Here is a 26,026-nt window from a genome sequence, read left to right on the forward strand (position 1 = left end):
AGGTGCGGCACAGGGGATACAGTCAATGGTATTGGAAGAGTGTTGTAGGTGATAGATGGGAGCTACGCCTGTGGTGAGCACAGCATAATGTAGGGACATTTCAAGTCACCACATTGTACACCTGATGCTAGTGTAACACTGTGTATCAACTGGACTTCAATTAAAAAGAAGTAACTCTTTAATGTGTAATGTTCAGCATACAGTTATCTACTAACAAAGTTTCCTAAAAATTTATTTTACTTACTGATAGCTCACTTTTGACATTATTTGGAAAACTTCAAGTTGGAATAAAATAATAGCAGATCTGATTAAATAATCTGTCCACTACATTTTAAGGGATTTGCACTGAACTAAATTGCAGGGCAGTTTTGGTGAATTTTCAATACGGTTTTCATGTTATTATTCAAGAATTTTTCCAAACCGGATAGTGTGGCAGAACTCCTATCTAATTCATCAGTAAGAAAGAGACAATACAAAATACAATTCTGTGGGCAATACAGTAAGTAAAGATTTAGTTTTAAAGAGAAAAGACAAAGAAAATGTACCTTTGGTTTGTATCTTCCTACCGATAAAGAAGGTAGGTATAGAACTAAATTGTTATTTTTTAATATAAAATTTATTTTTAACATTTGCAAAATATGCTTTAAAAATGGGCCTGTTTTCATGGTTTTTATTTAACTGCTACAAACATAACAAAACACATACGTGTATAAATTATTTGGTCATTATCTTTTCACTACACACCTGTAAGAAATAGACTGTAAGGTCATTTGCAATAATAATTAAACAATAAATAATATAAATCATGCTAAAATAAGTTTTAAAAGTATATTGATAGCAGGAAGGGAAGAATGAAAGGGGGGAAATCAGAGGGGGAGACGAACCATGAGAGACTATGGACTCTGAGAAACAAACTGAGGGTTCTAGAGGGGAGGGGGTGGGAGGATGGGTTAGCCTGGTGATGGGTATTAAAGAGGGCACATGCTGCATGGAGCACTGGGTGTTATACGCAAACAATGGATCATGGAACACTACATCAAAAACTAATGATGTAATGTATGGTGATTAACATAACATAATAAAAAAAAAAAAGTATATTGACCTAAAAGGTAAAGTGTAATGTTATTCAGTGAAGACATTCTGATGTGGAACAAATTCATGTGTGTGTTACAATAAGGTTTAAAAATAGAAATGCATGTAGTTATCTTATAAACAGCTTTATAATTTTTGAAGATAAATCTATCACCCTTCAGAATAATTTGTTTCAGTAAATAGTAGTCTTGCAAAAACTATTAAGCCTGTCTTCCACATAAGGCATTTCTGTGCTGGACAATATGGGAAGATGGAAGAACTCGATCAAAATGACATGTCACCATCTGCATCGTGAGATTATGTGCCACAGAAAAAAATTCAATTCCTAAATGATATTACACAGTATTTAACCAAATGTAGATACTCCAACAACTGTAAAATTAACTCAATTTATGCTTTGTCAACATTTCTTAAATAGTTACAAGACAAAGTAAGTTATTCACAGGAAGAGATTACATATGCATACCTGAAAAGGTAATCAATAAAACCTGTGTCGCTCTTCAACTAATGTCTCCAAAAAGAAAAATTAGTAAAATGTGCATTATCAAATCTCATGTATCACTACTAAAAAAAGAGACAGATGATCATTTTAAGAAGGAAAGAGGCATTATATTGTTTTTGATATTCCATCTCATTACAACTGTTCAATCCTTTTCCTTAAAAGTTTAACTTTCTTCTCTCTTTATCCTATGGACTTGTAATGATAAGAAATGATTTAATTTACTCCATTTTAATATGAGAATTTCAAAGCATCAAGGTAAATTAATCCAAAGAGAATCATTTACAATATCTTCTAAGAGCAAGCAATTGTATTTTGACAGATTTCATTTCTCTGTGCTCTGATCATATTACTTAAAGCAATTATAGATTTTGTAATAAATAATAGCTATGAAGTGGATAATCAGGAAGGCAAAGAAAATGGATTTCTGAGGTTGGACTGAAGTTAAAAAACTTAAGTTCAGTTTCGGGAGCCATGATTTAAAGCCACATTAACAAACTATCTTTAACATTTGAAGGACTTTTATGTAAAATTTAGGATAGAATGTATTGCTTCAAACAGAAGAACCAAATCGAATGATGGGAAGCTATGAAGGAGAGGTTTATGCTCTTTAGTCAAAATTCAAAAGTCTACCTTACAAAGAAGTCTCCCTCTTCTTGAAGTTAAAAAAAAAAAAAAAAAGACTAGGTATCCAGCTGTCAGAAAAATTGTACAGGGGAATGTGTACATTTGGCATTTAAACAAATGTTTTATTGATCTTTTTATTGATGAGTCTACTAATCAATAGTTGGAAGGACCATTTGAATAAGTATTTTCTGCTTCTACTTAAAGAAACTAAAGTATAGAACATATTTGAAAGAAGTAAGCCCCATCTCCCATGATATTCATTAGCATTCATAATGATGTCATGATTATAACGAGTTTTCCATTATTTTAAAGAAAAGTTTACATACTATTTATAGCTCAGCTTGGTTGCTCTCATTCATGCTTTCTGTCTTGTTTTTTGTCTTTTCTTTTCTTTTCTTTCTGCTCAGTTAACTTCATGTGTTATCTGATAAGGAGAAATTTCGTTAATCTTATTTTTTTCCCTCTAGCTAACCAACTTACTAATTGTGCTTTGTAAAACAGAGTCAGGAAAGACTATTATTGCCTCTATACAAATCAAGTCTTCATTATGTTAGGGAACAAAATTAAACACAACTAATTCTTTAGTTTCAACTATCCCCATTACTATTTAATTAAGTTATCTACCATGAACCAAATGGATCCATATAATTTACACTATCTGATATCCACCATAATTGTCCAATTTTTTAGTGCCTGATACTAACTTTTAATAACAACACCTTTTTGCCAAACTCTACTGGTTTTTCAACCTAACTTGACACGTTTGGTTTTGATATTTAATTTGGTTTCCCTATTATTCAAATTTATTCCTTTCCCAACAGATATTAAGTTCCTGCCCCAGGGATTCTCAGTGCCTACTGGTCCCCAGGCCAACCCTGAGACAGGATTTCAGCTCCTTTACAAGAACCAAGAGAACCAAGACACAAACCATCTAGTCCTACATTTACAAAAGCTCTACAGTTTTCTTCTCTTATATTCTGTAGACATTTGAAATTTAACCCTCTAAAAATTTAGTTTTTTAATTGCTATTCTTATCTAACATAATGTTTTTATAAATCGGGTAAAACATTTTCCATTTAAGCAGAGTAGAAGTAGTTCAGAGAGCTTTGGGTTTTTGTTTTTTCTCTTTTGAGAACTATTGACAAAATCCTAATTCAATCCCCTCAACTTCCAGATGAAATGAGAAAGGTCAGGTGATTTGTTCAATGTCACAGAACTACCAAATGATAGAGGGGGCAAAAAAAATTCTCTTGAATAATTCTCTCGCAACAATCATTTCGTACTTAAAGTAACTCTCTGAAACTCTTAAATATTCACAGTGAACTTCTCTCTAAAACATTATGAAAATTTGAAAAAAAATAGTAAAAATATGTAGACTATTATAGTTTCATGAAATATAACCCCCAGAAAATTTTCTATATGAAAATAACAGGTATGGAGCACCTGGGTGGCTCAGTTGGTTAAGTGTCTGCCTTCAGCTCAGGTCATGGTCTCGGGGTCCTGGGCGCGAGCCCTGCATTGAGCTTTCTGCTCAGTGGGGAGTCTGTTTCTCCCTTTCCCTCTGCCCCTCCACCCTGCTCATGCTCTCTCTCTCTCAAATAAATAAATACATAAAATCATTTAAAAAAGGAAATAACAAGTAACATTGATCCATTGACCTTTTCAAACCTGATTTTATTTAATGTGCATAATAATCCTATGTGATAGGTAATATTGTTATGCCACTAGGTAAATGAGGGTCAAAAGGAGTATTTACACAGCTAATGTGAGTGTAAAGCTGGACATGACCTCTAGGTCTGGTTGATCTCAAGGCCTGTTTTCATAACGTCTCTAATACCCTGTCTCTAAAGAAACTGGTTCTCAATTTATGACAATATAATGTTATCAGCTCCATTTTTATTGTAACACTAAAGCGCATAAAAACATTCTTATGTTAAAAGAAAGGATGAAAATTTCTGTAATGTGGTCTTTGTACTTTTGATATCCTAGAATCAGAATCATGCTATATGATGGTTTTCTAAGATAGGCCAATTTAAGGCAAATCACCTCCTGCTTTTCCATGACTACCTATGATTCGACTAATATGAGCTAGACTGTTTATATGCTTTAATAAATGAAATGGCAAAATAATTAGATAAATTGAATATATGTAATTGTAGAAAAAATCAGTTGTATTGCTCAGGTTATAAGCAGTAATCTCAATTAAAATTGAGAGTATTTCAACTTCATAGTCTTTCTTTTTCAAAAAATATGGTTCAACAGGGAGATAACCACTGATACTAAATTAATTGAACATAATTGTAAAATCTCATTTTTTTTTTTAATACTGCAAAGCAGGATCAGCAGAGTACACTGTATTTGGTTTATTCAAAAAAGCTTAAACCTTGATTACTTATATTTCTACACGGCTATGAAAAATATCCTAAGAATCTCAACCTAGACATTGCAATCCTGTATAAAAGAACCTTTGTTTCGTTTGTCTTGACTCATGATGAAATGAACAAAACCTCATTGAGAATAATTATTTGCATTCTATTGATAAAACGAACACTACTTTTTAAAGTGTTTCATTATTTACTTTTCTATATATCTCAGTAGACTCAGATTATGACAGTTTGGATTTTAAAAAGAGACAGAGGGACAGAAAAGAAAGCTCAAAATCAGTGCTTCTTAAGCTATTTAGGGGGGGATGAATCACTTTGGTTTTTGCTCAATCCATTTTTTTTTTTTTTTTTTACCCAGTAAGTATTTTTCTCCCAAGAAACCTTCCAGGCAAGTTTGACACCACCCAGACAGGTCTAAATACTATTCACAGAGATAAGTCTACTGACATAGCTATTATGGCAACATCAAATTGCTATATAAGGTTCTAAATGTTTATTTTCAACTTCTATACTATTCTCAGCTTGGTAACAAATGATATGCCAAGTGGCAGTTGTTCACACACAACATTTTGAAAATTCAGTTTTTCATGCTGGATGACATTGCTTGACTGAGGAATAGACACTTTTGACTTTTTTTTTTTTTTTTTTGCTATGGTAAGTGACATTTAAACAAGTATTTACTGAGGAAATATTGTACCTTCAGTATTGTGTTTAGACAATGTACAAATATGGGAAGAGCAAAGGCTAACATTTTAACTGAGGATGATAGTACAGGGTTATATGCCAAGTTATGTGGCACAAAATATAAGTGCTATAGAATTTCAGACAAGAAGAAAATCACCAAGACCCATAGTAGTTAGGGATGATTCACATAGGTATTGGAAATATGATGGCCAAGTGGAGATTGAAAAGAATTTGATTAATAAAATCTGTGGTGTGCTCTTTAGTAGCTGCGGAAAATCATTGATTTTTATGAAATGTTGGTGAGAATATTCTAGCTAGAAAAACACACTACTTGTTGGAGAACAATGAAGATCGCAGTTATACATTTTGAATAGATTTTTTAAATTTCTTTCTTTTCTTTTTTTTTTGCAAAGGCCCTCTACTCCTGCCAACTCTCAATTAATGCCAAAGGAGGGAACTATTGTGACAGTCTTAGGAACATGACTGGTAGAGAAGCAGAAAAATTAAACAATGCAGAACTGCTAAAATCAATTTATTTTCAATCATTACTGACCAGATCAGTAAGGGAACTATATCTACAATATATCTACGAATTTTCAAACTTAATTGCTACATTCTGATCAAAACATCAAACTGTTTTTATCTCAGTCTTTGACTCGATATACATTTCCAGTAATTCAGTACCTACCTAGGAGTGTCTATATACCACCCTTGGGTGAATCCACAATGCTGCCAAAATCAATGCCCAAACTGGGTGTATACATGTTAGATCACTTTATATATTACATACTTATTTCTGCCTTTTTTTAATAATACTAATACCAGTTTATTTTTCTTCACAGCTCTGTGTACTACTTAATGCATTTAGTAATCTAAATTATGCAAAAGATCAGATATTTACTTTTTTATATATCTTAGAGACCTCTAACCTATTTGTATTTAATTAGCTTGCCTTTTCAGTGCTTTTGTTTCCTATACTCCTAGGCCTGGCATTCCTTAGATTATTGTCTACTTCTAAACAAGATATTTTATATGTCAACTATACTTACATTCTATATATAGGCTTATACATAATTATAATGTTAATTTTACTCTGTTATTTTATTACTCAATAGTCTTTCTTTTATTGCATAGAATTCCTAGATTTTTAAAGTTTCCTAATATAAACCAAACCTTATCTATCTCTAGATAGATAATGTCTGTCTATATCATTTGTGTATCTCTCCCTCTCCATCATATATCTACCTATCATCTATCTATAATTTATTTATGTGTCTTCATGTATGTGTGTGTGTATTTCACCCTTTTTTATTTTCTATTTAGTTTTGAATCACCTTTAATAGGGTATGACTTTTTCTTTTTTTACTATTATGTCTAATTCAAATTGTTCATGTAAAAGATTTTTTTCTGTAAAGAGATTGATAGAGGATGGAAGGCCTGGTGATTGACAAGGCCACAGATTAATATCTTTATATCATCTGGGCGCCTGGGTGGCTCAGATGGTTAAGTGTCTGCCTTCGGCTCAGGTCACAATCCCAGAGTCCTGGGATCGAGTCCCACATCGGGCTCCCTGCTCCTTGGGAGCCTGCTTCTCCCTCTGCCTCTCTCTCTCTCTCTGTCTTTCATGAATAAATAAATAAAATCTTTAAAAAAAAATCTTTATATCATCTGACCATGATTACAATAAGTCAATAAGAATGAATGTACCCTTGGCTTGCCTGGGTGACTCAGTTGGTTAAGCGTCTGATATTTGATTTCCGCTCAGGTCATGATCTCCAGGTCGTGAGCTCGAGCCCTGCTTCAGGCTCTGTGCTGGGCATGGGGCCTGCTTAAGATTCTCTCTCTCCCCCTGCCCCTCCCCTGTCCCTCTCTAAAATAAATAAATAAATAAAAATGAATGCACTCTCAGAGGAATTTAATGTAAAAGAAATGGAGTAGAAAACCAAAGTGTGAGGCTTACCTTTCCTGAATCATAATTAAGGAATATAAGATAATGAAGCCACTATGACAGAATTTCACTAATAGGATTTAAATGATAGGGATATATCTAAGAATGGGATCAACAACATTTTATCCTGCAAAGTTTCAGATAGTAAATATCTTAGGCTTTGCAGGCCATATGATCTTTGTCTGCCATTATAGCATGAAAACAGAGACAATATTTAAATGAATGGATTTGGCTTTGTTCCAATAAACCTTTATGTAAATTTGAATCCCATATAATGTTTACATGTCACGAAGTAGTATTGTTTGTTTGTTTGTTTGTTTTTTCAACCATTAAAAAGTACAAAAAACATTCTCAGTTGTTGGGCCACATACCAGAATAGGAAATGGTATGAATTTGGCCTGGGGCCATTGTTTGCTGATCCTTGCCTTACAAGAATGAAAGACTATTTTAGGAAGAATCAATGTCTGAATTGACAAATGCATCAGAAATTATAAGCAACTTGAGAGCAGGCATTCTCGTATATTCATGGTTTTATTTCCAAATATAGTTTTGCACACTTTTACATAGTAAGTTCTTAATAAGTTCTTCCCAACAAGAAATAAAGACAAATGATTGGAAATGTCAAGGCCACTGGTGATCTTTCCTCTATTGAAAGAGAGGGGATGATGAAAGCCAGTTTGAAGTATGAACAATTTAGACTGAAAGGTCAGGAAATGGAAGTAAATTTCTAGACAGCTTGTTTAGTGTCTGAAGAGAATTAGATGGATGATTGGAAGGGAAAGAAGATAAAATCCAAGTAATTTTTTCTTATTCTTTACTTCTGAAATTATAAGGGAATGTTTGTTTTTGAATACCTGGAGACATAACTACAATGACAAATTATATAGGGCATATCTTTCTGAAGGCAAAGGACAGTGGACAAATCTATGATTAGAGAGAAGGTTGAGAGGAGGAGATAATGACAGAAACTTACTAAGTTGGATGCAAGGAAAATGGAGGTGCTTGTTACAAATAACATTTGTCCTCGCCATGAATGATGGAAGATGTGCTGAAAGGGGTACTATGAAGAAGAAGAGGAAAGAGAGATGGGAATTTGGAGATTTGAGGGAAGTTTTTTTTTTTTTTAAGATTTCATTTCTTTATTTGAGAGAGAGAGAGAGAGCGAGATCGAGTTGGGGGAAGGGCAGAGGGAGAGAATCTTCTCAAGGAGACTCCGCACTAAGCTTGAGCCCAACTTGGGAGCTCAGTCCCACGACCCGGAGATCATGACCTGAGTTGAAACCAAGAGTTGGAGGCTCAACAGACTGAGCCACCCAGGTGCCCTGGGAAATGTGTTTTTAATAGACAGTCAATACAATAAATAAAAATGGCAAAGTCTTGTAGAAGATGAATGCATATATCCATCTATTTAGCCTATTTATTTTCAGCAATCAGGTATCATCATTATTTTAATTGTTAAATCCAAACTTCGATCATCACTAGAAACATAATCCTTTTTGCCTTTAAAATTTAGAAGGGGATAATACATACACAGGATATATGTAATTCAATATGGAAATTACCTAAGGGGAAATAGACAATTTATAACTATGAACTAGAATTGCCTTTTTCTTATTTACTCTCACCCTTATTTGTTCTAATACCTTATTAATTCCTTTTACTCTAAATGGTGGTATACATTTCTATAAAAAGTGATTTAATTAAACTTCTTGATATAATTCCTGGCCATTTTCCTCATCAGTATGTATTAATTTTATTTTGCATCTTTGTTTTTTTTTTTGAGCTCTTCTTTTATCTTATTAAATGCCTAATGCATGTGAAAAACATTCCTCTAAAATCCCCATCCACAGAAATAAATATTAATCTGTGTGATCTGAAAAGATAAGAGTGCCGTTGTAAAATGGGACCTCATAGACTATAATCAGAAATAATGGCACAAAGTGAAGCAAAGAAAACTCAGGGTGGCTGTCAGGAAACTTTTAATGGCTTTGTAAAAATGATTGTGAGGCTGGTCAGGGACATCTTATAGAGACAGCATACAAATAGGAAATAATTCCCAGCAGAGCAGTTTATTTTACTGTTGAATAGTTTTGTAGCAAACAAAGGGGTGGAAATTGCTCCTGGTTCAGCAGTTGTTTTGCTGACAGGTCACTCACACTTCCTATTATTTTGGCAGATTTTGTTGGTAGCTTTTACACAACAGCCAAGAATTTATAAACAATTTCCCTGTGTCCAGAGCCTTTCATCAACCTTAGATCCTGCTTTTTTTTCCCCCACATCTTCATGCCTCTCAAGTACATATTTTATATAGTGCTAGATTCTCACAAAATAGGTTCTTGTCAAAGATATTTAATATGCTTCTGAAGAAATATGTTTGGCATAGAAAATAATGTTCCAGTGAATCGATGAGTGAAACTGTTGTGCACATGTGCTGAGGACAGAGTTTAGGTTTGTGCTGCCTGCTTGAGGGTGCTGTGGACATGACTCAGGATGACCCCACTGGGAATCATTTTAGAATGATTATGGTACATTCTATGTAATGCAGTTAATTTCATACCTCCAGAACTCCCAGAACCACACATTAGATGTTTGGTTTTCAATGTGTTCGGTTATGTTCTGCAAGCCTGGGAACCACCTGTACTGTTTAAAGGAAAACACTCTCATTTTATGTTCCCAGTGTTTTGACTGTACCTGGCAACTTCTGGACTGAATCTTAAAAATCAGTGGATACTCCAGGTTGTCCCTGAATTAGATCTGAAACTTGGAGAACAAAAACAGCAGACCAACCACACCCTGAGCTCTCGTTCCAAAGTGCTCTGGTTTTTACATTATTTTCTAAATTTTATGCAAACAGAAAAAACACCTACTATGTTCGTGTTCCCTCAAAAGGCGTTACTGTGGTATATCCATTTTGATTACTATATGTCAAATGTGGTTTATTTGCTGTCAATTGTACCTTTAAAAGAAATGCTTAGTGGAGTTGATTATGAAAACCTTGTTAATTGTGTTTCATGATTATTAAATACAAATGGTGAGTGGAATGTCTGCTAAAAAATGTTTTTATTTGAATTAGAGAAGGAGAATATTCTAATTTAAGAGTTACTAACTGGAGTACACAAATCAATAAATTAGGTATCAGTAATCAGTGATCATTACCTAAATCATAAAACAAATGAAACGCTAGAATCATTACACACATATTTTATATACAGCTCAACAAATCTCTCTTCTTAGTGTTTTTCTAACTATAAGTAACTTGAGAAAATTACAAAACAAAAAGGCCAGTGAATAAAAAAAATGCCTGAAACAAAAATAATGAACTAAATCACGTTTATTCCATTTGTGATGTGTCTACCAGCATAGATCACAAGGGCCTATATATCCCTTCAACCTTCATTTATTGACAAAATTCAGGAAAGGAGGAAATAGTAGGTATATATATATATATATATTTTGCCTCATTTATGGCCATCTAGCACAAACTATATAATATTCAAGCAGAAAACAGTTGAGGGTGAAGGAGAAGAAGAATAATCTGCTTGGGCAGATTAAAAGATTTTGTAAAATTTCACCTTGATACCAAACTGAAAAATAAAATAAACATTCTGAATGGCTACCATTTTATAATTTTTCTAAGCTTCTGATTCTCCACAAATTAGAAAACTTTCAATCATTTCCGGTGGATTTATCTGGTAACTTTTGAAAAGGTCAAGGACATGCCTTGGGGGCAGTCACTGATGTGATAAACTCTAAATATACTTTAGTATGACACTTAATGTCTGGCAAAGAAGCTTGAGATTAGAAGATTTAAGAGAAAACATTGTATTTATTATCTATTTCTAAAGTTACTGAGCTATGAACAGGTAGTAACATATGACAGGCTATATCCTATTAGAAGCAAGTAATTAAGAGCTTGCTGAAATTAATATCAGAGTTATTTACATTGATTTGTATGTACATTTAATGAGCTTAAATATACAATATGTATTGTTTTATTTGATTTAGGACACACACTAACTCTCTGTATGTGTATATTTAACATTTGATGCTGAAAGTAGTAAAGCATCAAACATTAATTTTGCTCCTAATATGCCATACCCATATTATAATTTATGATATTCACTTTCCCCCCTGTTTTCTAAATTATAGGATGAAGTCTGTCCCAAAGTTGAAGGAGATGAAGTTCAGAGGTGTGTGTGGGCCTCAGCTGTTAACGTCAAAGACAAGTTCATTTATGTTGCACAGCCAACTCTGGACAGAGTCCTTATCGTTGATGTGCAGTCCCAAAAAGTTGTTCAGGTATGAACAATTCCTGCTTTTGAAGGTGATTTGGAAAAAAAAAAATTACTTTTATGTAATTCTTTACCAGGTCACTTGTACATTGCCATCTGATTGTCATTGATAACTTGTTTCATTACTTGGGTAACTGGAAAATGTATGCATTTTCTGCAAACTTTCCTCTCATTTTGTTCCTTGAGCTTAATGAATTAAAAAATAATTTAATTTTTATAATTTTCAAAAATCAAATTCCATAAACACATCATAATACTAACATGACTAGTTCCACAAAAATCAACCTCAGATTTGCTTATTCTGTTTAGAGCCAGGAAAGTTCCAGTCAGAGGCTAATTATTCCTAGTAACTATTCCAGAAACAGTATTATGTCTTTCTTACTTGATTCTTATCAAAAGCCAAGATAATAGTAGACTTTGTTAGGTAATAGTAATTTAGTAGGTTTTACTGTAGTAGTAAAACAAGTAATATGTACATAGGTCAATGACAGAGAAAAAATCCTAATAAATACTGTTATGGTCATGGTTATAAAAAAACATTCTGGTTTGAGTCCCCAGATATTTCACTCACTGCTCTTTCCAAAGTTGTTTAATTTGGGCAATCTATTTGTACTCCATTGCACAACAACAAAGTGGTGGTACAGGATTTGCTTTTGGGCTGTCTGGCTATAGTAACTGGGCCCTTGACTCTTATTATGATCTCTTGCTTCTCAGCTCAGAGGAAACAAACTTAAAACAGCTTTATTAAATATGCATAATCCACTGAATGGGATTAATAATTATACATATCTCACAAAGTTGTATTTAGAATTAACTCAATTAATGCATATACAACATTTATAGCAGCTCTTGGCATATAGAAGTGCTTTACATCTACTTAGTGTCAAATTTTCTGAGAGACACTGGAAGCTAACCATTCTCTATATTTACCAAGACTTTTTTTGCATCAATATTGGTTTGAGATCGAATACTGAAGTAGCCCCTCTAATGATTCCTGATTAGAACCACAAAAAGTGGCAATAAGTTCAAAGTTAGGAATTTTCATTCTAAGAGTCCTTCACAGCTTCACATGATATCATCCAATCATCCATCTATCTATCCATCTACTCTATGTACATTTGTTGATTGTCTACTATGGATATGTTTGGTATTACAAATAAAAGAATGAAAAGTGTTTCTACTAAAAAACTCTGTTATCTCTAGTTTTACAAATTTACAGTGAGTAATTATTCTAATGGTTCAATTTCTAATAAGAGAGTGGCTGGTATAATTGTGAGGAAAAGGATCAATAACTGGTTCTACTAGATAACTTATCTAAGGCCTCCAGGGTTACATGGTTCTCATATATATCCAATCTGATGGTTCAGTATCTACCGTGAGAATATATATTTTTCTATATATCTCACCTCTTATTTCTTTGAAACTGCTGGACGTTGACCAGTTTAATTTTATCTTGATTTCAGCTGTAACATAGGCCATCAAATTATAGGCATTCAGTTTAGCATTATTTAGACTTTATAGCCAGCATGTTAATATTAAAACTACGTTTCAAAAATAATCAAATTGGCCTTTAAATTTAGTTTTCAAACTAGAAATCTACACTGAATCATTAGGTATTACCTACTAGATACTCAAAAGTGAGAAAAATCTAACATCACTTATCTTCATATCATTTCCATCTTCCGACAACAATGTACAATTTAAAATTAATACAAAATATTGATAATGAAAGGTTCACCAATGGTAAAAGTCACATAAATTATATTATTTTTCAAAGTGCCTATAATTGGTATGAAATACCAGGAGAATGTAAAAGATAATATATAATGCTAAAATATTTAAAAAATCATATTATGATATATTCATGATGATGGAGTTTTCTTAGACAAGAATCTAACATTTACTTTTTTATGGGCTAGAAAATTGGGCCTCAATCCAAATGAGTTCTCCTTATGATATTGTTATTAAAATAATAATAATGTTTTATTATTTCTTCTAGTCACTAACTGTTCAAAGATAATCATTATGAATATTTATGCCACCATAAATAAACATTGCCTGATTTTGAATATTACATCAGTGGAAATATATAGCATTCACTATTTATATCTGGCTACTTTGCTCTACATTGTAATTGTAAGATCATTTTGTTTAAATGTAGCCATAGTGTTATTCTTTCTTCTTTTGCTGGAGAGAAATCGATTATAGTTAATTATCATTATTTGTTGATTCTGCATTTGAAAATTCACCTAAATTCATTTCGGGCCATAAAATCAATACTCATGGAGCTTTTGTGGTCACACAAGGACATGAACAGAGTGGTTAAAAATTTGTCCCTTAACATATACATTTCTAGCTAAGGTTGAGTAAGAAGAGACTCTGCTTTCTTGTGTCAGTTTTTAGACTGTAAACAAGTGTTCTTTTCATGGTCTATTTAGTACCACGTGTTTTGCATTTTTGTGCTTTTGCTGACAATTTTGCTGCTTAAAATGGCTCCAAAGCACAGTGTCGAAATGCCTGTACAAGAGGCTGTGATGTGCCTAATGGTAAGTTTTGTTCACCCATGAGTCCTAGTGCTGTTTGGCCACCAGTTCAATGATAATTAATGAACAATATATATTAAATAAAGTGTCTTTGAACAGAAACACATATGAAACAAAGTTATCTATTGATCACTTGAGGAAAATCTTGTGACCAGAGGCTCATAGGAACCTAAGTATGTATTTCCCATAGGAGCAATGGGTCAGTATTCAGAAATTCAGTGTTAGTGGTTACTTTATGGAAACAACTACTACTAACAATGAGAATCAAATGCGTTTTAATACACAGACATTATTTATCCATTAACAGTAGAAAACATAAATTCCAGAAAGGAGATAATATAAAAGAAAGGGGGTGAAGTTAATATTTAGGTCAAAATGAGTGATAAGAAGTGAGAATGTACTATAGTATAATAAAAAATATTACATATTATATTTATTATATAATTTATAAAATAAAATGTAGCAAACCTTCAGATTTAGAAAGGACAATGAAACCTAAATGGAAAAAAAAATTAAATATCTCAGATGATGGTAAAATGGCAGATGAATTACTATGAGAACAACAGCAACTTTCTCAATAGCAATGATGGACACCAAATGAAAGTGAAACATTGCTAAACAGCTTAGTGGAAATAAAATATATTCTAATATTCTAATATGATCAGTGTAAAAATAATTTTGAAACCACAACATTACTTATTGTGTCAGATACACAAAAACGTAGATATTATCATCAACATAAATTGAAACCGAACTGAAACTGAAAATTATTTGCTTCAGGAATAAGGAAAACTAACTGATCAATAAGTTTGATGTGATAGTGAGCAAGTAAATTGGTAAATATATGATCTATTAAAATATGAATTCTCAGTAATAATTAGGATATTCTCTTAGTTTAAGATTGAAATGTTTAGGGACTTCTGGGTGGCTCAGTCAGTTAAGCATCTGCCTTCAGCTCAGGCCATGATCCCAGGGTCCTGGGATCGAGCCCCATGTCAGGCTCTGCTCAGTGGGAAGCCTGCTTCTCCCTCTCCCTCTCCTGCTCCCCCTGCTTGTGCTCTCTCACTCTCTGTCAAATAAATAAATAAAATCTTTAGAAAAAATAAAAATAATTAAAAAATAAAAACTTTATTATAAAAAGATTGAAATCTTTAAGAGTGAAAACACAAGACAAAAATAGTAACACAAGTGTTTTAAGTTCTGTACAATAATATGTAAACAGAGAAAGGGATGATTTATTTGTTTTTTTTTGTTTTTTTTTAAGATTTTATTTATTTATTTGAGAGAGAATGAGATAGAGAGAGAGAGAGCATGATATAGGGGAGGGTCAGAGGGACAAGCAGACTCCCTGGTGAGCAGGGAGCCTGATGCAGGACTCGATCCTGGGACTCCAGGATCATGACCTGAGCCGAAGGCAGTCGCTTAACCAACTGAGCCACCCAGGAGACGCAGGGATGATTTATTTGAAATATTTTAAGATTTCTTGCACTATTTTGGAATGGGAATAACTGATTAATCAAAAATATGTTAGGTATGCTTATTAATGTTAAAGAATCTGTCTTGAAATACTGTGCCTGGCTATGATAAAATAAAATTCAATGAACAACTTACAAATAAATACAATGGGGGAAGAAGAAATAAGAAAGACAAATAATAAGAATGGAAAACCCGAAACAAATAGAAACAAATTTAAACAAAATGGTAGAATAAAACCAATACATCCATTTTTTTTGAGGAGCCTGCATACTGTTTTCTACAGTACATAAGTTTCTTTTTTCTTCACATCTTCTTCAACACTTGTTGTTTCTTGTCTTTTGATTTTAGCCATTCTAAGGTGCTATCTCAGAAAACAGTATTGAGATTCCTCAAAAAATTAAAAATAGAAATACCATATGATCTAATAATTCCACTAGTGGGTATCTACCCAGGAAAAGGGAAGCACTAACCGACAAAGGTAATATATTTATTGCAGCATTGCAACTGAAGTGTCCATTGATAGATGAATGAATAAGGATGTTGTGATACATAATTTAATATTACACAGCCATAAGAAAAGGATAATATCGTGCCATTTGAGATAATATGGATGGACCTAGAGAGTATTATGCTAAGTGAAATAAGTCAGACCGAGGGAGACAAATGTACTATATGATTCCAGTCATAAGTGGAATCTAAAAAAAAAAAAAAGAATAAACAAACAAAAAGCAGAATCAAACTATAAATACAGAGAACAAACTGATAGTAGCCAGAGCAGAGGTAAGTGGGGTGTTGGGCAAAATGGGTGAAGGGGAAGAAGGAGATACAAGCCTCCAGTTATAAATGAGTAAGTGACAGGGATAAAAAGCAGAGCATAAGGAATATAGGCAGTGATACAGTAATAGTAATGTAATGGGACAGATGGCAACTATACTTATAGTGAACATAGCATAATGTATAAACTTGTCAAATCACTGATTTGTTCACCTGAAACTTATGTAACATTGTGTGTCAGCTATATATAAATATTAAAAAATAAAATAGCAATAAAAAAAACAAAGTATGTTCACAATTACAATAACTGAGGATGGACTAATGTAATTAACTGAAAGACAAAAAGAAACCTGTTGGACTGAATAATGGAAATCTAGCCATATGCACATTATGAGATCCACCCCCTAAAAAAAGATAAAAGAAAAAGTGACATTTAAGGACAGTACAGATAATGCAGGAATTATAATAACAACAAAACAATAAAGCTGATTTAGCTATATTGACATCAGATTTTAAAATTAACTTTAAGGTACAAAGCATTGAGTTGAAGCAAGTTGCTTGATAATGATAAAATGTTTACTTTATTAAGAAAATATAAGACTAAAAACATATATGATTGCTTACAATTTTACAAGGTGATTATTACCAAACTACTAGTAGAGATTGACATAGGATCAAAGTGAGAAGAACTTGATACTTCTACACATGATAAATCAACAAAATTAATAGTATATGTGAATTGAACAACACTGTTGCTATGCTTGAATTAACAGATGTGTGTGTTAGCCTTTGCATCCAGCAAAGATTATATCTATATCATCTATATCTATATTTATATCTAAAAAGATAAAATGTTTAGTGAAAATATATATATATGTGTGTGTGTGTGTGAACACATATATAATATATATATATATATATATATAAAATCATCTCTGTCTATACGTATCATCACTAAACATTTTATCATATCTTATCTTAGTCCATTAGGGCCACTATAACAAAATAGCAGACTGTGTAGCTTATAAACAACAGAAATTTATTTCTCACAGTTCTGAGTCTGGAAAGTCTAAGATCAAGGTGTCAGCATGTTGTGATCTGGTGAGGGTCCTCTTGCTGGTTCATAGTTGGTGCCATCTCACTGTGTCCTCACACAGTAGAAGGGGTGAGGAATCTCAGAAGGATCTTTCTTTATAAAAGCACTAATTCATTCATGAGGGTTCCATCTTCATGACCTAATCACTTCTCAGACCACACTTCCTGATACCATCTTTGAGGGTTAGGATTTCAGAATATGAATTCTGTGGGGGACACAAACACTCAGACCATAGCATTTCATGCATTTGAAGCATTTCACTAAATGCTTCATTTAGTGAAAATGAACACATGATAGACTATAAATTAAGTCACAAGAAATAGTAATGAAAATTATTTCATACCAATTCTCTGACACAATGTTAAGCTATTAATAGCACTGATGTAAATGTAAAATATCAATATCAATATCAAGTAATATTGACAATCATGATTAAATATGTTAAATCCAAATAAGGCTGTATTTTCAGGGAATTTTGCTCCTTAATTAAAAAAAATCAGCAGTAGATTAATTTAACCAGATAATTTTAGAATTTAGCTGAAGAAAATCAGAATCTGAATGAAAGAAGGAAAACATAAAGATACATATATAAAGACACAAAGGAATTAATATATAAAAGGTAAAACTTAAGTTATTCAAAAAAGACTCCTCAAAAGGAAATTGGGAATTTTTGCAAAAAACAAGGACAAAAGTCATGATTAACACTATTAGAGTTGAGTAAAAGAATATATAACCACACTTCTAGCACAGAGTAAAAGAAACTAAGAAAGTATTAAGGTAAAAGTCATGGTAGTGGATTTTAAAAACAAAATGGGAAAGAACAAATTAAAGGGAAAATATGTTTATATCATGTAACCCAAATAAGAATAAAAAAGGAATCTTGATTTGAGAGGTCTAAAACAAGTCAACAAAAAAATACTCTGTCCTAGATGGGTTTAGAGGGGAATGCCGACTTGGTGGCTGATTTCCTGCTTTACTCACTCTACCTGCTCTCGGTAGAGCCCCTGTATATTTTCAGACTTTCTGTTACCAAAGACAAATATTGAGCTTCTCTCCATGCATCTTGCCCCACACCACCATTTATCACCCTTATTGCCTCACTTCCTACAGCTCCCTTCTGTTTGGAGAACAGTGGGAACCAAGAACAATGTACCAGATACGTTCCTATTGTAGGAAGAATGTGAGAACTTAAACCTTGCCGCAAAAAAGGCAGAGGCAATGAATGTCATGGGGCTGCTCGCGCAGCTCTGGTGAGATGTGTGATGGTGCTGAAGATTATCCTTCTGTCAATGAAAAGAAATGGTTTCGAATTATAGGGGCTATGGAATACTTCGCTGGAAAGAAGGGAAGTGAAAGAGCAGCTGCTACGATTTGGGCCATTCTGCAACAAGATGTTCTATAGATAAGCAGAGATCACCATTGTTTATAAAATGAAAATTTCCATACTGGGTATAGTCAGTCTCGTACTCTTTCTGATGGGAATACTAGTTCTTGAAACCTACTGTTGACTGTAAATATCAACCTAAAATTTTAGATCTATACCACAAAAGACTGTCATTTTAGAAAACTAAAATTTTCTAGGTTTAAATTTGTCTAAGTTTTCACTTTCAAAACCATGTATAATTTCAGTCTGTGAGCTCATTAGATAATAAGTTCCATACGTCTACTACCTGCAGGGTGAAAGAACACTGCCATATATTTGTCTTAACGTTACCTTAGGGTATGTACATTTTAGTCCTCAAAAGTATGTTAAAGGTGAATTATAAATATCCTAGTGGTTCTATTTTCATACTTGAAAATACTTCATTTCTTAATATTATAAATTCCCTCAAGATTTTCCCAATTTTAAAACAGCATGATAGATTTTTCAGACTTAGACATTGAACCCTCTGTTTTATAAATTAATAATCCAAGGAGTTCAAGTTTTGAAATTAAAGAAAGAACACTTCTAGATACTTAAAAGACTACATTGAAACAACAACAACAACTTTGTGATTTAAAGCTGTGTTTATCTCCAAGGACAGGGCACACTCAAAGTCAACTGCCAAGTACAAAGTTAATTTTGTAAAAAGTTAAGCATCTTTTCTCAACTTGACCACTTTTCTCAACTGAGGCTAGGTTTGAACTCAGTCTTTTTTTTTTTTTTTTTGCATCCAAGTGAAATTATACTTCCTGATTGTGTGCTGTAGGCATTTTTTTTTAATTTCAAACCTGAGTTTATTATACAGAAACAGCTAAGAATATTAACTATAACAGAAATTTAGTTAATCTTGGGACTCCTGGGTGGCTCAGTCATTAAGCGTCTGCCTTCGGCTCAGGTCTTGATCCTGGGGTCCTGGGATCGAGCCCCTCATTGGGCTCCCTGCTCAGCGGGAAGCCTGTTTCTCCTTCTCCCACTCCCCCTGCTTGTGTTCCCTCTCTCACTGTGTCTCTCTCTGTGAAATAAATAAAATTAAAAAAAAAAAGAAATTTAGTTAGTCTTCTCTCAAACATGATAGAAAATGCCATGGAATTTTCTCTGGTGTGGATACAGAAATGAAACAGTGAAGTCCAAAGTCAATCTTGAAAAAAAGAAAAGAGACAAAAAAAAAGGACACTATTCTTATTTAACTTTAATCTTTCAAGCTTTCTTTTTCAATCTAGTTAAAGTGTTTTATACAGACCTTATCTAAGAAATCATATTTCTGACTTTTTCTTTTGCATGCAAATACATGCAGAATACGTGCAAAAGATTGTGTGGATTGGTAGTAAATGTGTATTTAGGATTAAAAATTAAAAAAATTTGGAACAGCTTTGTTACATTTTATTATTAAAATGACCAATATTTCCTTGACAACACAAGCTTTTATAAAATTCATGATAAAATATTACTATTAGAGTGTATTTGTTTTCAGTGGATGCAACAGTATCATTTTTATCTGCAGCTTAAAAAGTAAAAGGTCATAGTTTTTTAATGGAATCAGTAAGGTTGCTGTTGCTTAACCATCAAATGTGTATTGCCTTTCTTACTGTAGAATTTTTGTCAGAGGGGCAGGCAGGTGATATTTGGCTGTATTAAAGACTGGCTAGTAAACAACTGACCTCATTTTGTCTTCCGTGGAGGAAAATCAGGTTCTGCTTGGATGCCAAAGTGGCTTGTGACACCTCTGGAGTATTCTTAAGTGTCATCAGCAGTCTCCTCTAGCCATTAGCACATTATCTTGAGAATCGACATCATTAGTTTAAATTAGGTTCACTTAATTAGCCAGCTGGTACTCTCCTTGTCAGGTTGATAAACAAGCTGTGCTTCACTGTTCCTTCATGTCAAGACCAAACCCCAAGTTTTGTGTATCTGTGTTGCTATTACCAGTATTTCCCCCTCATAAAATAGGCCATTTTTGTAGAAGCTGAGGCAACTGGTCCATGATCAGGATAGCGTATACTTTAAATTTTTATATTTGTCTCACCTCCTCAAGGAGTACTGATAAATTTGTGGAACACTGAGTATGTTGGGATTATGAAGGAGTTAAGGTTTGTAGATCGACAAAGAGGAAAAAAAAAACCCTTATAATGTAAGTAAATTATATGCTTAAGCAATGTTTTAAAATATTAAAGCAAAAATATTTTACTGATATCTTTATAAAGCTACAAATAAGACCTTTTTATTATTACATTATATAGTGTATTTTCAACATTTTAATGGACTAGAACAAGTTAATTCAACATGATAATATAACACTCTGAAAATGGTACTTATACGGGAAATTAAGAAATGGATTTTCAGACCTGAATATGTAGATCACTACTATTAATTACAATAACAATACACTGTAATTTGAAAGATATTTCTGAAAATGTTTAAAAGATCGATTCATTTTTGAAAGTAAGATTGTGGCTTAATTATCTGAATATCACCAGGCCAAGCAAATGCCACTGTGTACAGAAAACCATAGTGTTTATGAAATGGGAGAAAAATTTCTGACCTATAGTATCAGAACCTTTAATTTAAACAAAATTTTACAGAATCATTCAATAGATCTAAACTGATTCCCTTTGTTCTATTATGGCCGGGATTTGAATCACCTGCTACAAGTAAATCTCATTTCCTTAGGCTTCTCAAGGCAAAGTCTGAAAACAATTTCCTAGCAAAATAATATAAGTAGTTAAATATAAACTTATGCAAAGTAATAAATGAGCAATCATGTAGGTTAATTCTGAGGTGGAAGATGAACCTATATGGAATGTTTTCTTACAATCACATATTCTTGAATGTTGTTATTCAACTTATATCATTTCTTCTTGATAAATGGCTGGTAGGTGTAGGAAAAAAAAAAAAAAAACTATAGACACTGGCGGTCTCCAAAGTGGAATGAAAGATGCTGAGTTGTGATAAAGGAATGAATGCTAGGATGTCATTTATATGTCTTTTTATCTTTAAAAAAATCATATTATATTTTAAAAATATTTAATATATGGGCCAATGTGGGAAGCCTACAGTCATCTGTATGTTGAATAGTGATGTAATGCACAGTGGACAGGAGGACACCTAGACGAAAGTTGGAGTTTTACAATAAGAAGGGATCAATATTGGTACTTTAGTTCATTTTTATCTTTACAAAGGAGATAACAATACTGCACACCTCAGCACAAAAGTTGTTATGAAGATTAAATTAAAATAATTTGTATTTGGAAAACATTAAAAAAAAACTCCTCTGTTCATAATAAGTATGGTACAGAGTGTAATTGTCTTTCTTAAAATAATAATGATGATTTTAATAAGTTTTGGAACACTGTTTAATTTTGTAATTTGCTTTTCCTAATGATGTAGATTTAGAGTCCCATTAATTGTATGTTGAATGTTGCTATTTACAAGGTATTGTTCTAAGTGCATAGGTTATTTTATTGACTTAAAGAGGAAAAAAGCTGCTTTCTTGGAACTTAGAATCTGTTGGATGAAGATGGACAAAAAAAAAATAGGAATACTAAAAGTGCAAATTATATAATATGTGGTTAGGTAGTAAGTGCTTTGGAAAAGGTAAAATTGTGGTGTAAGACCAGGTGGGATTGGGGAAGCTAAGGTTGAGGGGATGTGCACCAAGTGAAGGCTGGTTACAGTATTAAGCAGGGTGATCAGACCGGCCTCACTGAAAAGGTGAGTTCTGAGCAGTGAACGTGTTGAGGAAGCAGACACTGGACTATCTAGGGGAAGACCATTCAGGGGAAAAGCCCTCCGAAAGGTGTGTGGCTGGCATGCTGGATGAACAGTAGGAGGCCCAGAGCATTCCACTGGAGTAGTAGGTGAAGGGGCCAGAGAAAGAAGACGGAAAGGGCAGGTCAGCTAGGGCCTGGTAGTCATTCGAAGGACTTCTGGCTTTACTTTGAGGGAAATGAGAAAACACTGTAGTGCTTTGAGCAGATTAGTATTATGATCTGTCTAATGCTTACAAAAAAAAAAAAAAATCATCCTAACAAATCTGTTGAGAAAGGTGGTGAGTATATATAAAGGTAGAAGTTAGAAACCATGTAATGAGATTTGAGAGGATAGAGACTCTGTTCTCAGTGGGTATCAGGGGAGGTTCGGCCCAGGGCAGTATTTAGAAGTCGGATAGAATCCTGTTTCCTGAGAATGTGAGGCATGGGAGAAAGAAGGCAGTCAAGGATAAGAGAATCTTTACAATCCCTTTCATAAAATGTGGAGAAACTTTTAAACCATTTTATAATACAGAGGCTTACAGGTTTAATTGTGGCAAGAAAAATAATATTTTAAGTATCAAATATAGTGTCTTTCTCTTTTACAAAAGCTAATGGTCTAAACTTACTCATCATCTAAAGTGATTTCCACGGTATACTAGCAGGTATTTTGTGAAATCCAATAACATACAATTTATTCCTTTCAAAAGTTGACAATATAAGTAGGAAAATATCTGTTTTTTTGGCTAAAAATTGGGTATGGCAAGATTATCCTGAAGATGGTTGTTTGGAAATATTTCTGTCTTTTTAGATGATCTTGTTGCTGAAAACCATGTAAATGTCCCCTCTGTAAAATGTGTTGTATCTGCACCTGAAAAGTTGCAAATAGATATTTTTTCCCCTAAGAGTTAAATATTTTCCAAATAAAGTATGTCAGATGTATTTTTCTTCATTTTGATCTGCGTATCTTTTTCACTTCTGGTGAGCTATTATAACCAAACAGCAAAATATATTGAATTTAATATTAAGCCTTTGAAATGCTGAGAGACAAAAATGTTCGAATATTTTGGAGACCACTGAGCAGATAGGTTTCCAAAATCTGAAGCTTTTTTGAAAACTGACATTTTTCTCTTTCAAATACATATATCTTAATTATTTGAAAGCAGTTATTATGCTTTTTGACATCTTCTGGAACATATTCTCATAAATTAACTTTAAAAAATAGTCTCTGTCTTCCCATTTATAAAGATATTCATACTTAAAGGCTCAATCAAAGCATCACCTCTCACCCTTATCCTTCATCGTGCTTTGTACTTCTTCCTCTGCACTTTCAGGGCATTTGGTCCTTATTTTTATTTTGTGATAGGCATCTAGTTATTTTAAGTTCTTTCACCCTCTAGCCTATAATTCTTTAAGGACAAAGACTGTGTTTATTTACTTTCTCTTCTAAGTCTCAGATTCTTCATTTGCTAAATAAGGGTACTGGGTACTTTATCTCTAGCTTTAAAACACTATGATGCTAATTGTCATGAAAATACCTCTAGTTCAGTTAGCTTTTCTGACAGTCATAGTAGTATTTCCATGGCACACCATGGAAAAGCTTAGTAACTTCCCAAGGTATTATTATTATTCTTTTCACTTAAGTGAGGACACTAAAATTTGCAGTCGGCTTCAGAATGCCTGCTCATAAGCATGGTGTATACTGCTTATGCAGATGATACTGCATATATTTGGGCCCGTGGATTTCCTTACACCTTCCAAAAGAGAAAAAGCCCAAAGAATGTTTCTTAAACATGAGGCAACAATAGGAGGGCAACATATCCACACATTGTCAGATATTAAACTATCAACTAGGAAGGATGATGGTTCATGTTCAGAGAGGCTGTACATTTGGGATAAACAGACTATCAAATCCCAGCTCTGTTGATCACCTGCTGGATGATTACTGGTAAGACTGAGTCTCCATTTCTTGTCTGTTTTATGTAGATATTAACCCATGGACTGTGGTATGCCCCTTAGGAAAGGGATCAGTGGAAGAAAAGAACCTTATGAGAGCTGGCAAGCTGGAAATTTTCATTTAAATTGTTCTTTAATATTTAAAGTTATCTAAAGATCTTTGCTCTTTGTGTAACTGTCTCTTAACAATTGAATAACAATGAGGTCTTTGATACTATTGCTTTTGTATTGAACTATTTTATCTTTAACATCTTAAAGACCTAAAGATTATTTCCTTTTAAGCTCATGCAAAATAGGGTAACTGTTATAATCACACACAGATCAAGTTTTACATATAAAGGGGAAAATATGAAAAATCAAAGGAATTTTATTGCTTTGTTATTAGTGTAATGATTAATGATGGCACTTTTGCTATATACATATTGAAATTATTGTTGAGTACATGAAGAATTTAAATGAAACATCTGGCATTCACGGGATTACAATTAACAAAATACCAGACTATTTCTTAAGCAATAAAGCTATTTAATTATCCCAAATAACCTCATCTAGAGACAGTTACTCTAGGTTTGTGCAACAACTCAAGGTTGTTATGGAGAATTCAGTCTTCTTTCATTTTTCTCCTGCCAAACCTTCAAGGTGTTGTGTGGCGTTTCCTTCTTAAGCTTATTGTTTCATGGCCTCAAAATGACTCTGGAAATTAAGGCTTAATGTTCTTTTTTTTTTAAGATTTTATTTATTTATTTGACAGAGAGAGAGATAGCGAGAGCAGGAACACAAGCAGGGGGAGTGGGAGAAGGAGAAGCAGGCTTCCTGCTGAGCGGGGAGCCGGATGTGAGGATCATGAACTGAACCAAAGGCAGACACTTAATGACTGAGCCACCCAGGTGCCCCAAGGCTTAATGTTCTTATATGATAGCCTTCCAAGCAGGAAAAAAGTGTGGTGCAATATCATTCTCAAAAATCATTCAGTGTATTAATCCTTACCAGGTATAAACGAGATTAGGTCATGTGACCACAGGAGCCTCTAAAGAGGCTGGGAAACTTGGCATTTGTGAAAGTGGAATAGGCTTAAATCTCTGATGCTTGCCAAGTGGGCTACTTTCCCTGAGAACATTGGTGGCCACCTGATCCCAAAACAACATAATGGCTCTGTGAGCCAGGAAGAAAGTCATGGGGGGGCAGAAATCAGAGGGGGAGATGAACCATGAGAGATGATGGACTCTGAAAAACAAGCTGAGGGTTCTAGAGGGGAGGGGGGTGGGGGGATGGGTTAGCCTGGTGATGGGTATTAAAGAGGGCACGTTCTGCGTGGAGCACTGGGTGTTATGCACAAGCAATGAATCATGGAACACTACATCAAAAACTAATGATGTAATTTATGGTGATTAACATAACAATAAAAAATTTAAGAAAAGAAAAAAATTAACGATGTAATGTATGGTGATTAACATAACATAATAATAATAAAATTAATTAATTAATT

The 26,026-nt window shown here is 33.4% G+C and overlaps 1 protein-coding gene across 3 annotated transcripts in view; it reads left to right on the forward strand.

Annotated features, from left to right (window-relative positions):
* FSTL5 (follistatin like 5) overlaps positions 1–26,026 on the forward strand; it is a 692,987-nt gene that overhangs the window by 600,674 nt on the left and 66,287 nt on the right. For all 3 annotated transcript variants that reach the window (XM_028104409.2, XM_028104410.2, XM_028104411.1), the window contains one exon: positions 11,384–11,533. In XM_028104409.2, the coding sequence (XP_027960210.1) occupies positions 11,384–11,533 (150 nt within the window). The remainder of the gene's footprint in view (positions 1–11,383; positions 11,534–26,026) is intronic.

This window comes from Eumetopias jubatus, unplaced genomic scaffold, assembly GCF_037043125.1.
Source record: "Eumetopias jubatus isolate StellerSeaLion01/CBP00866 unplaced genomic scaffold, mEumJub1_p1.0 scaffold_2, whole genome shotgun sequence".
In the NCBI taxonomy this organism is placed as follows: domain Eukaryota; kingdom Metazoa; phylum Chordata; class Mammalia; order Carnivora; family Otariidae; genus Eumetopias; species Eumetopias jubatus.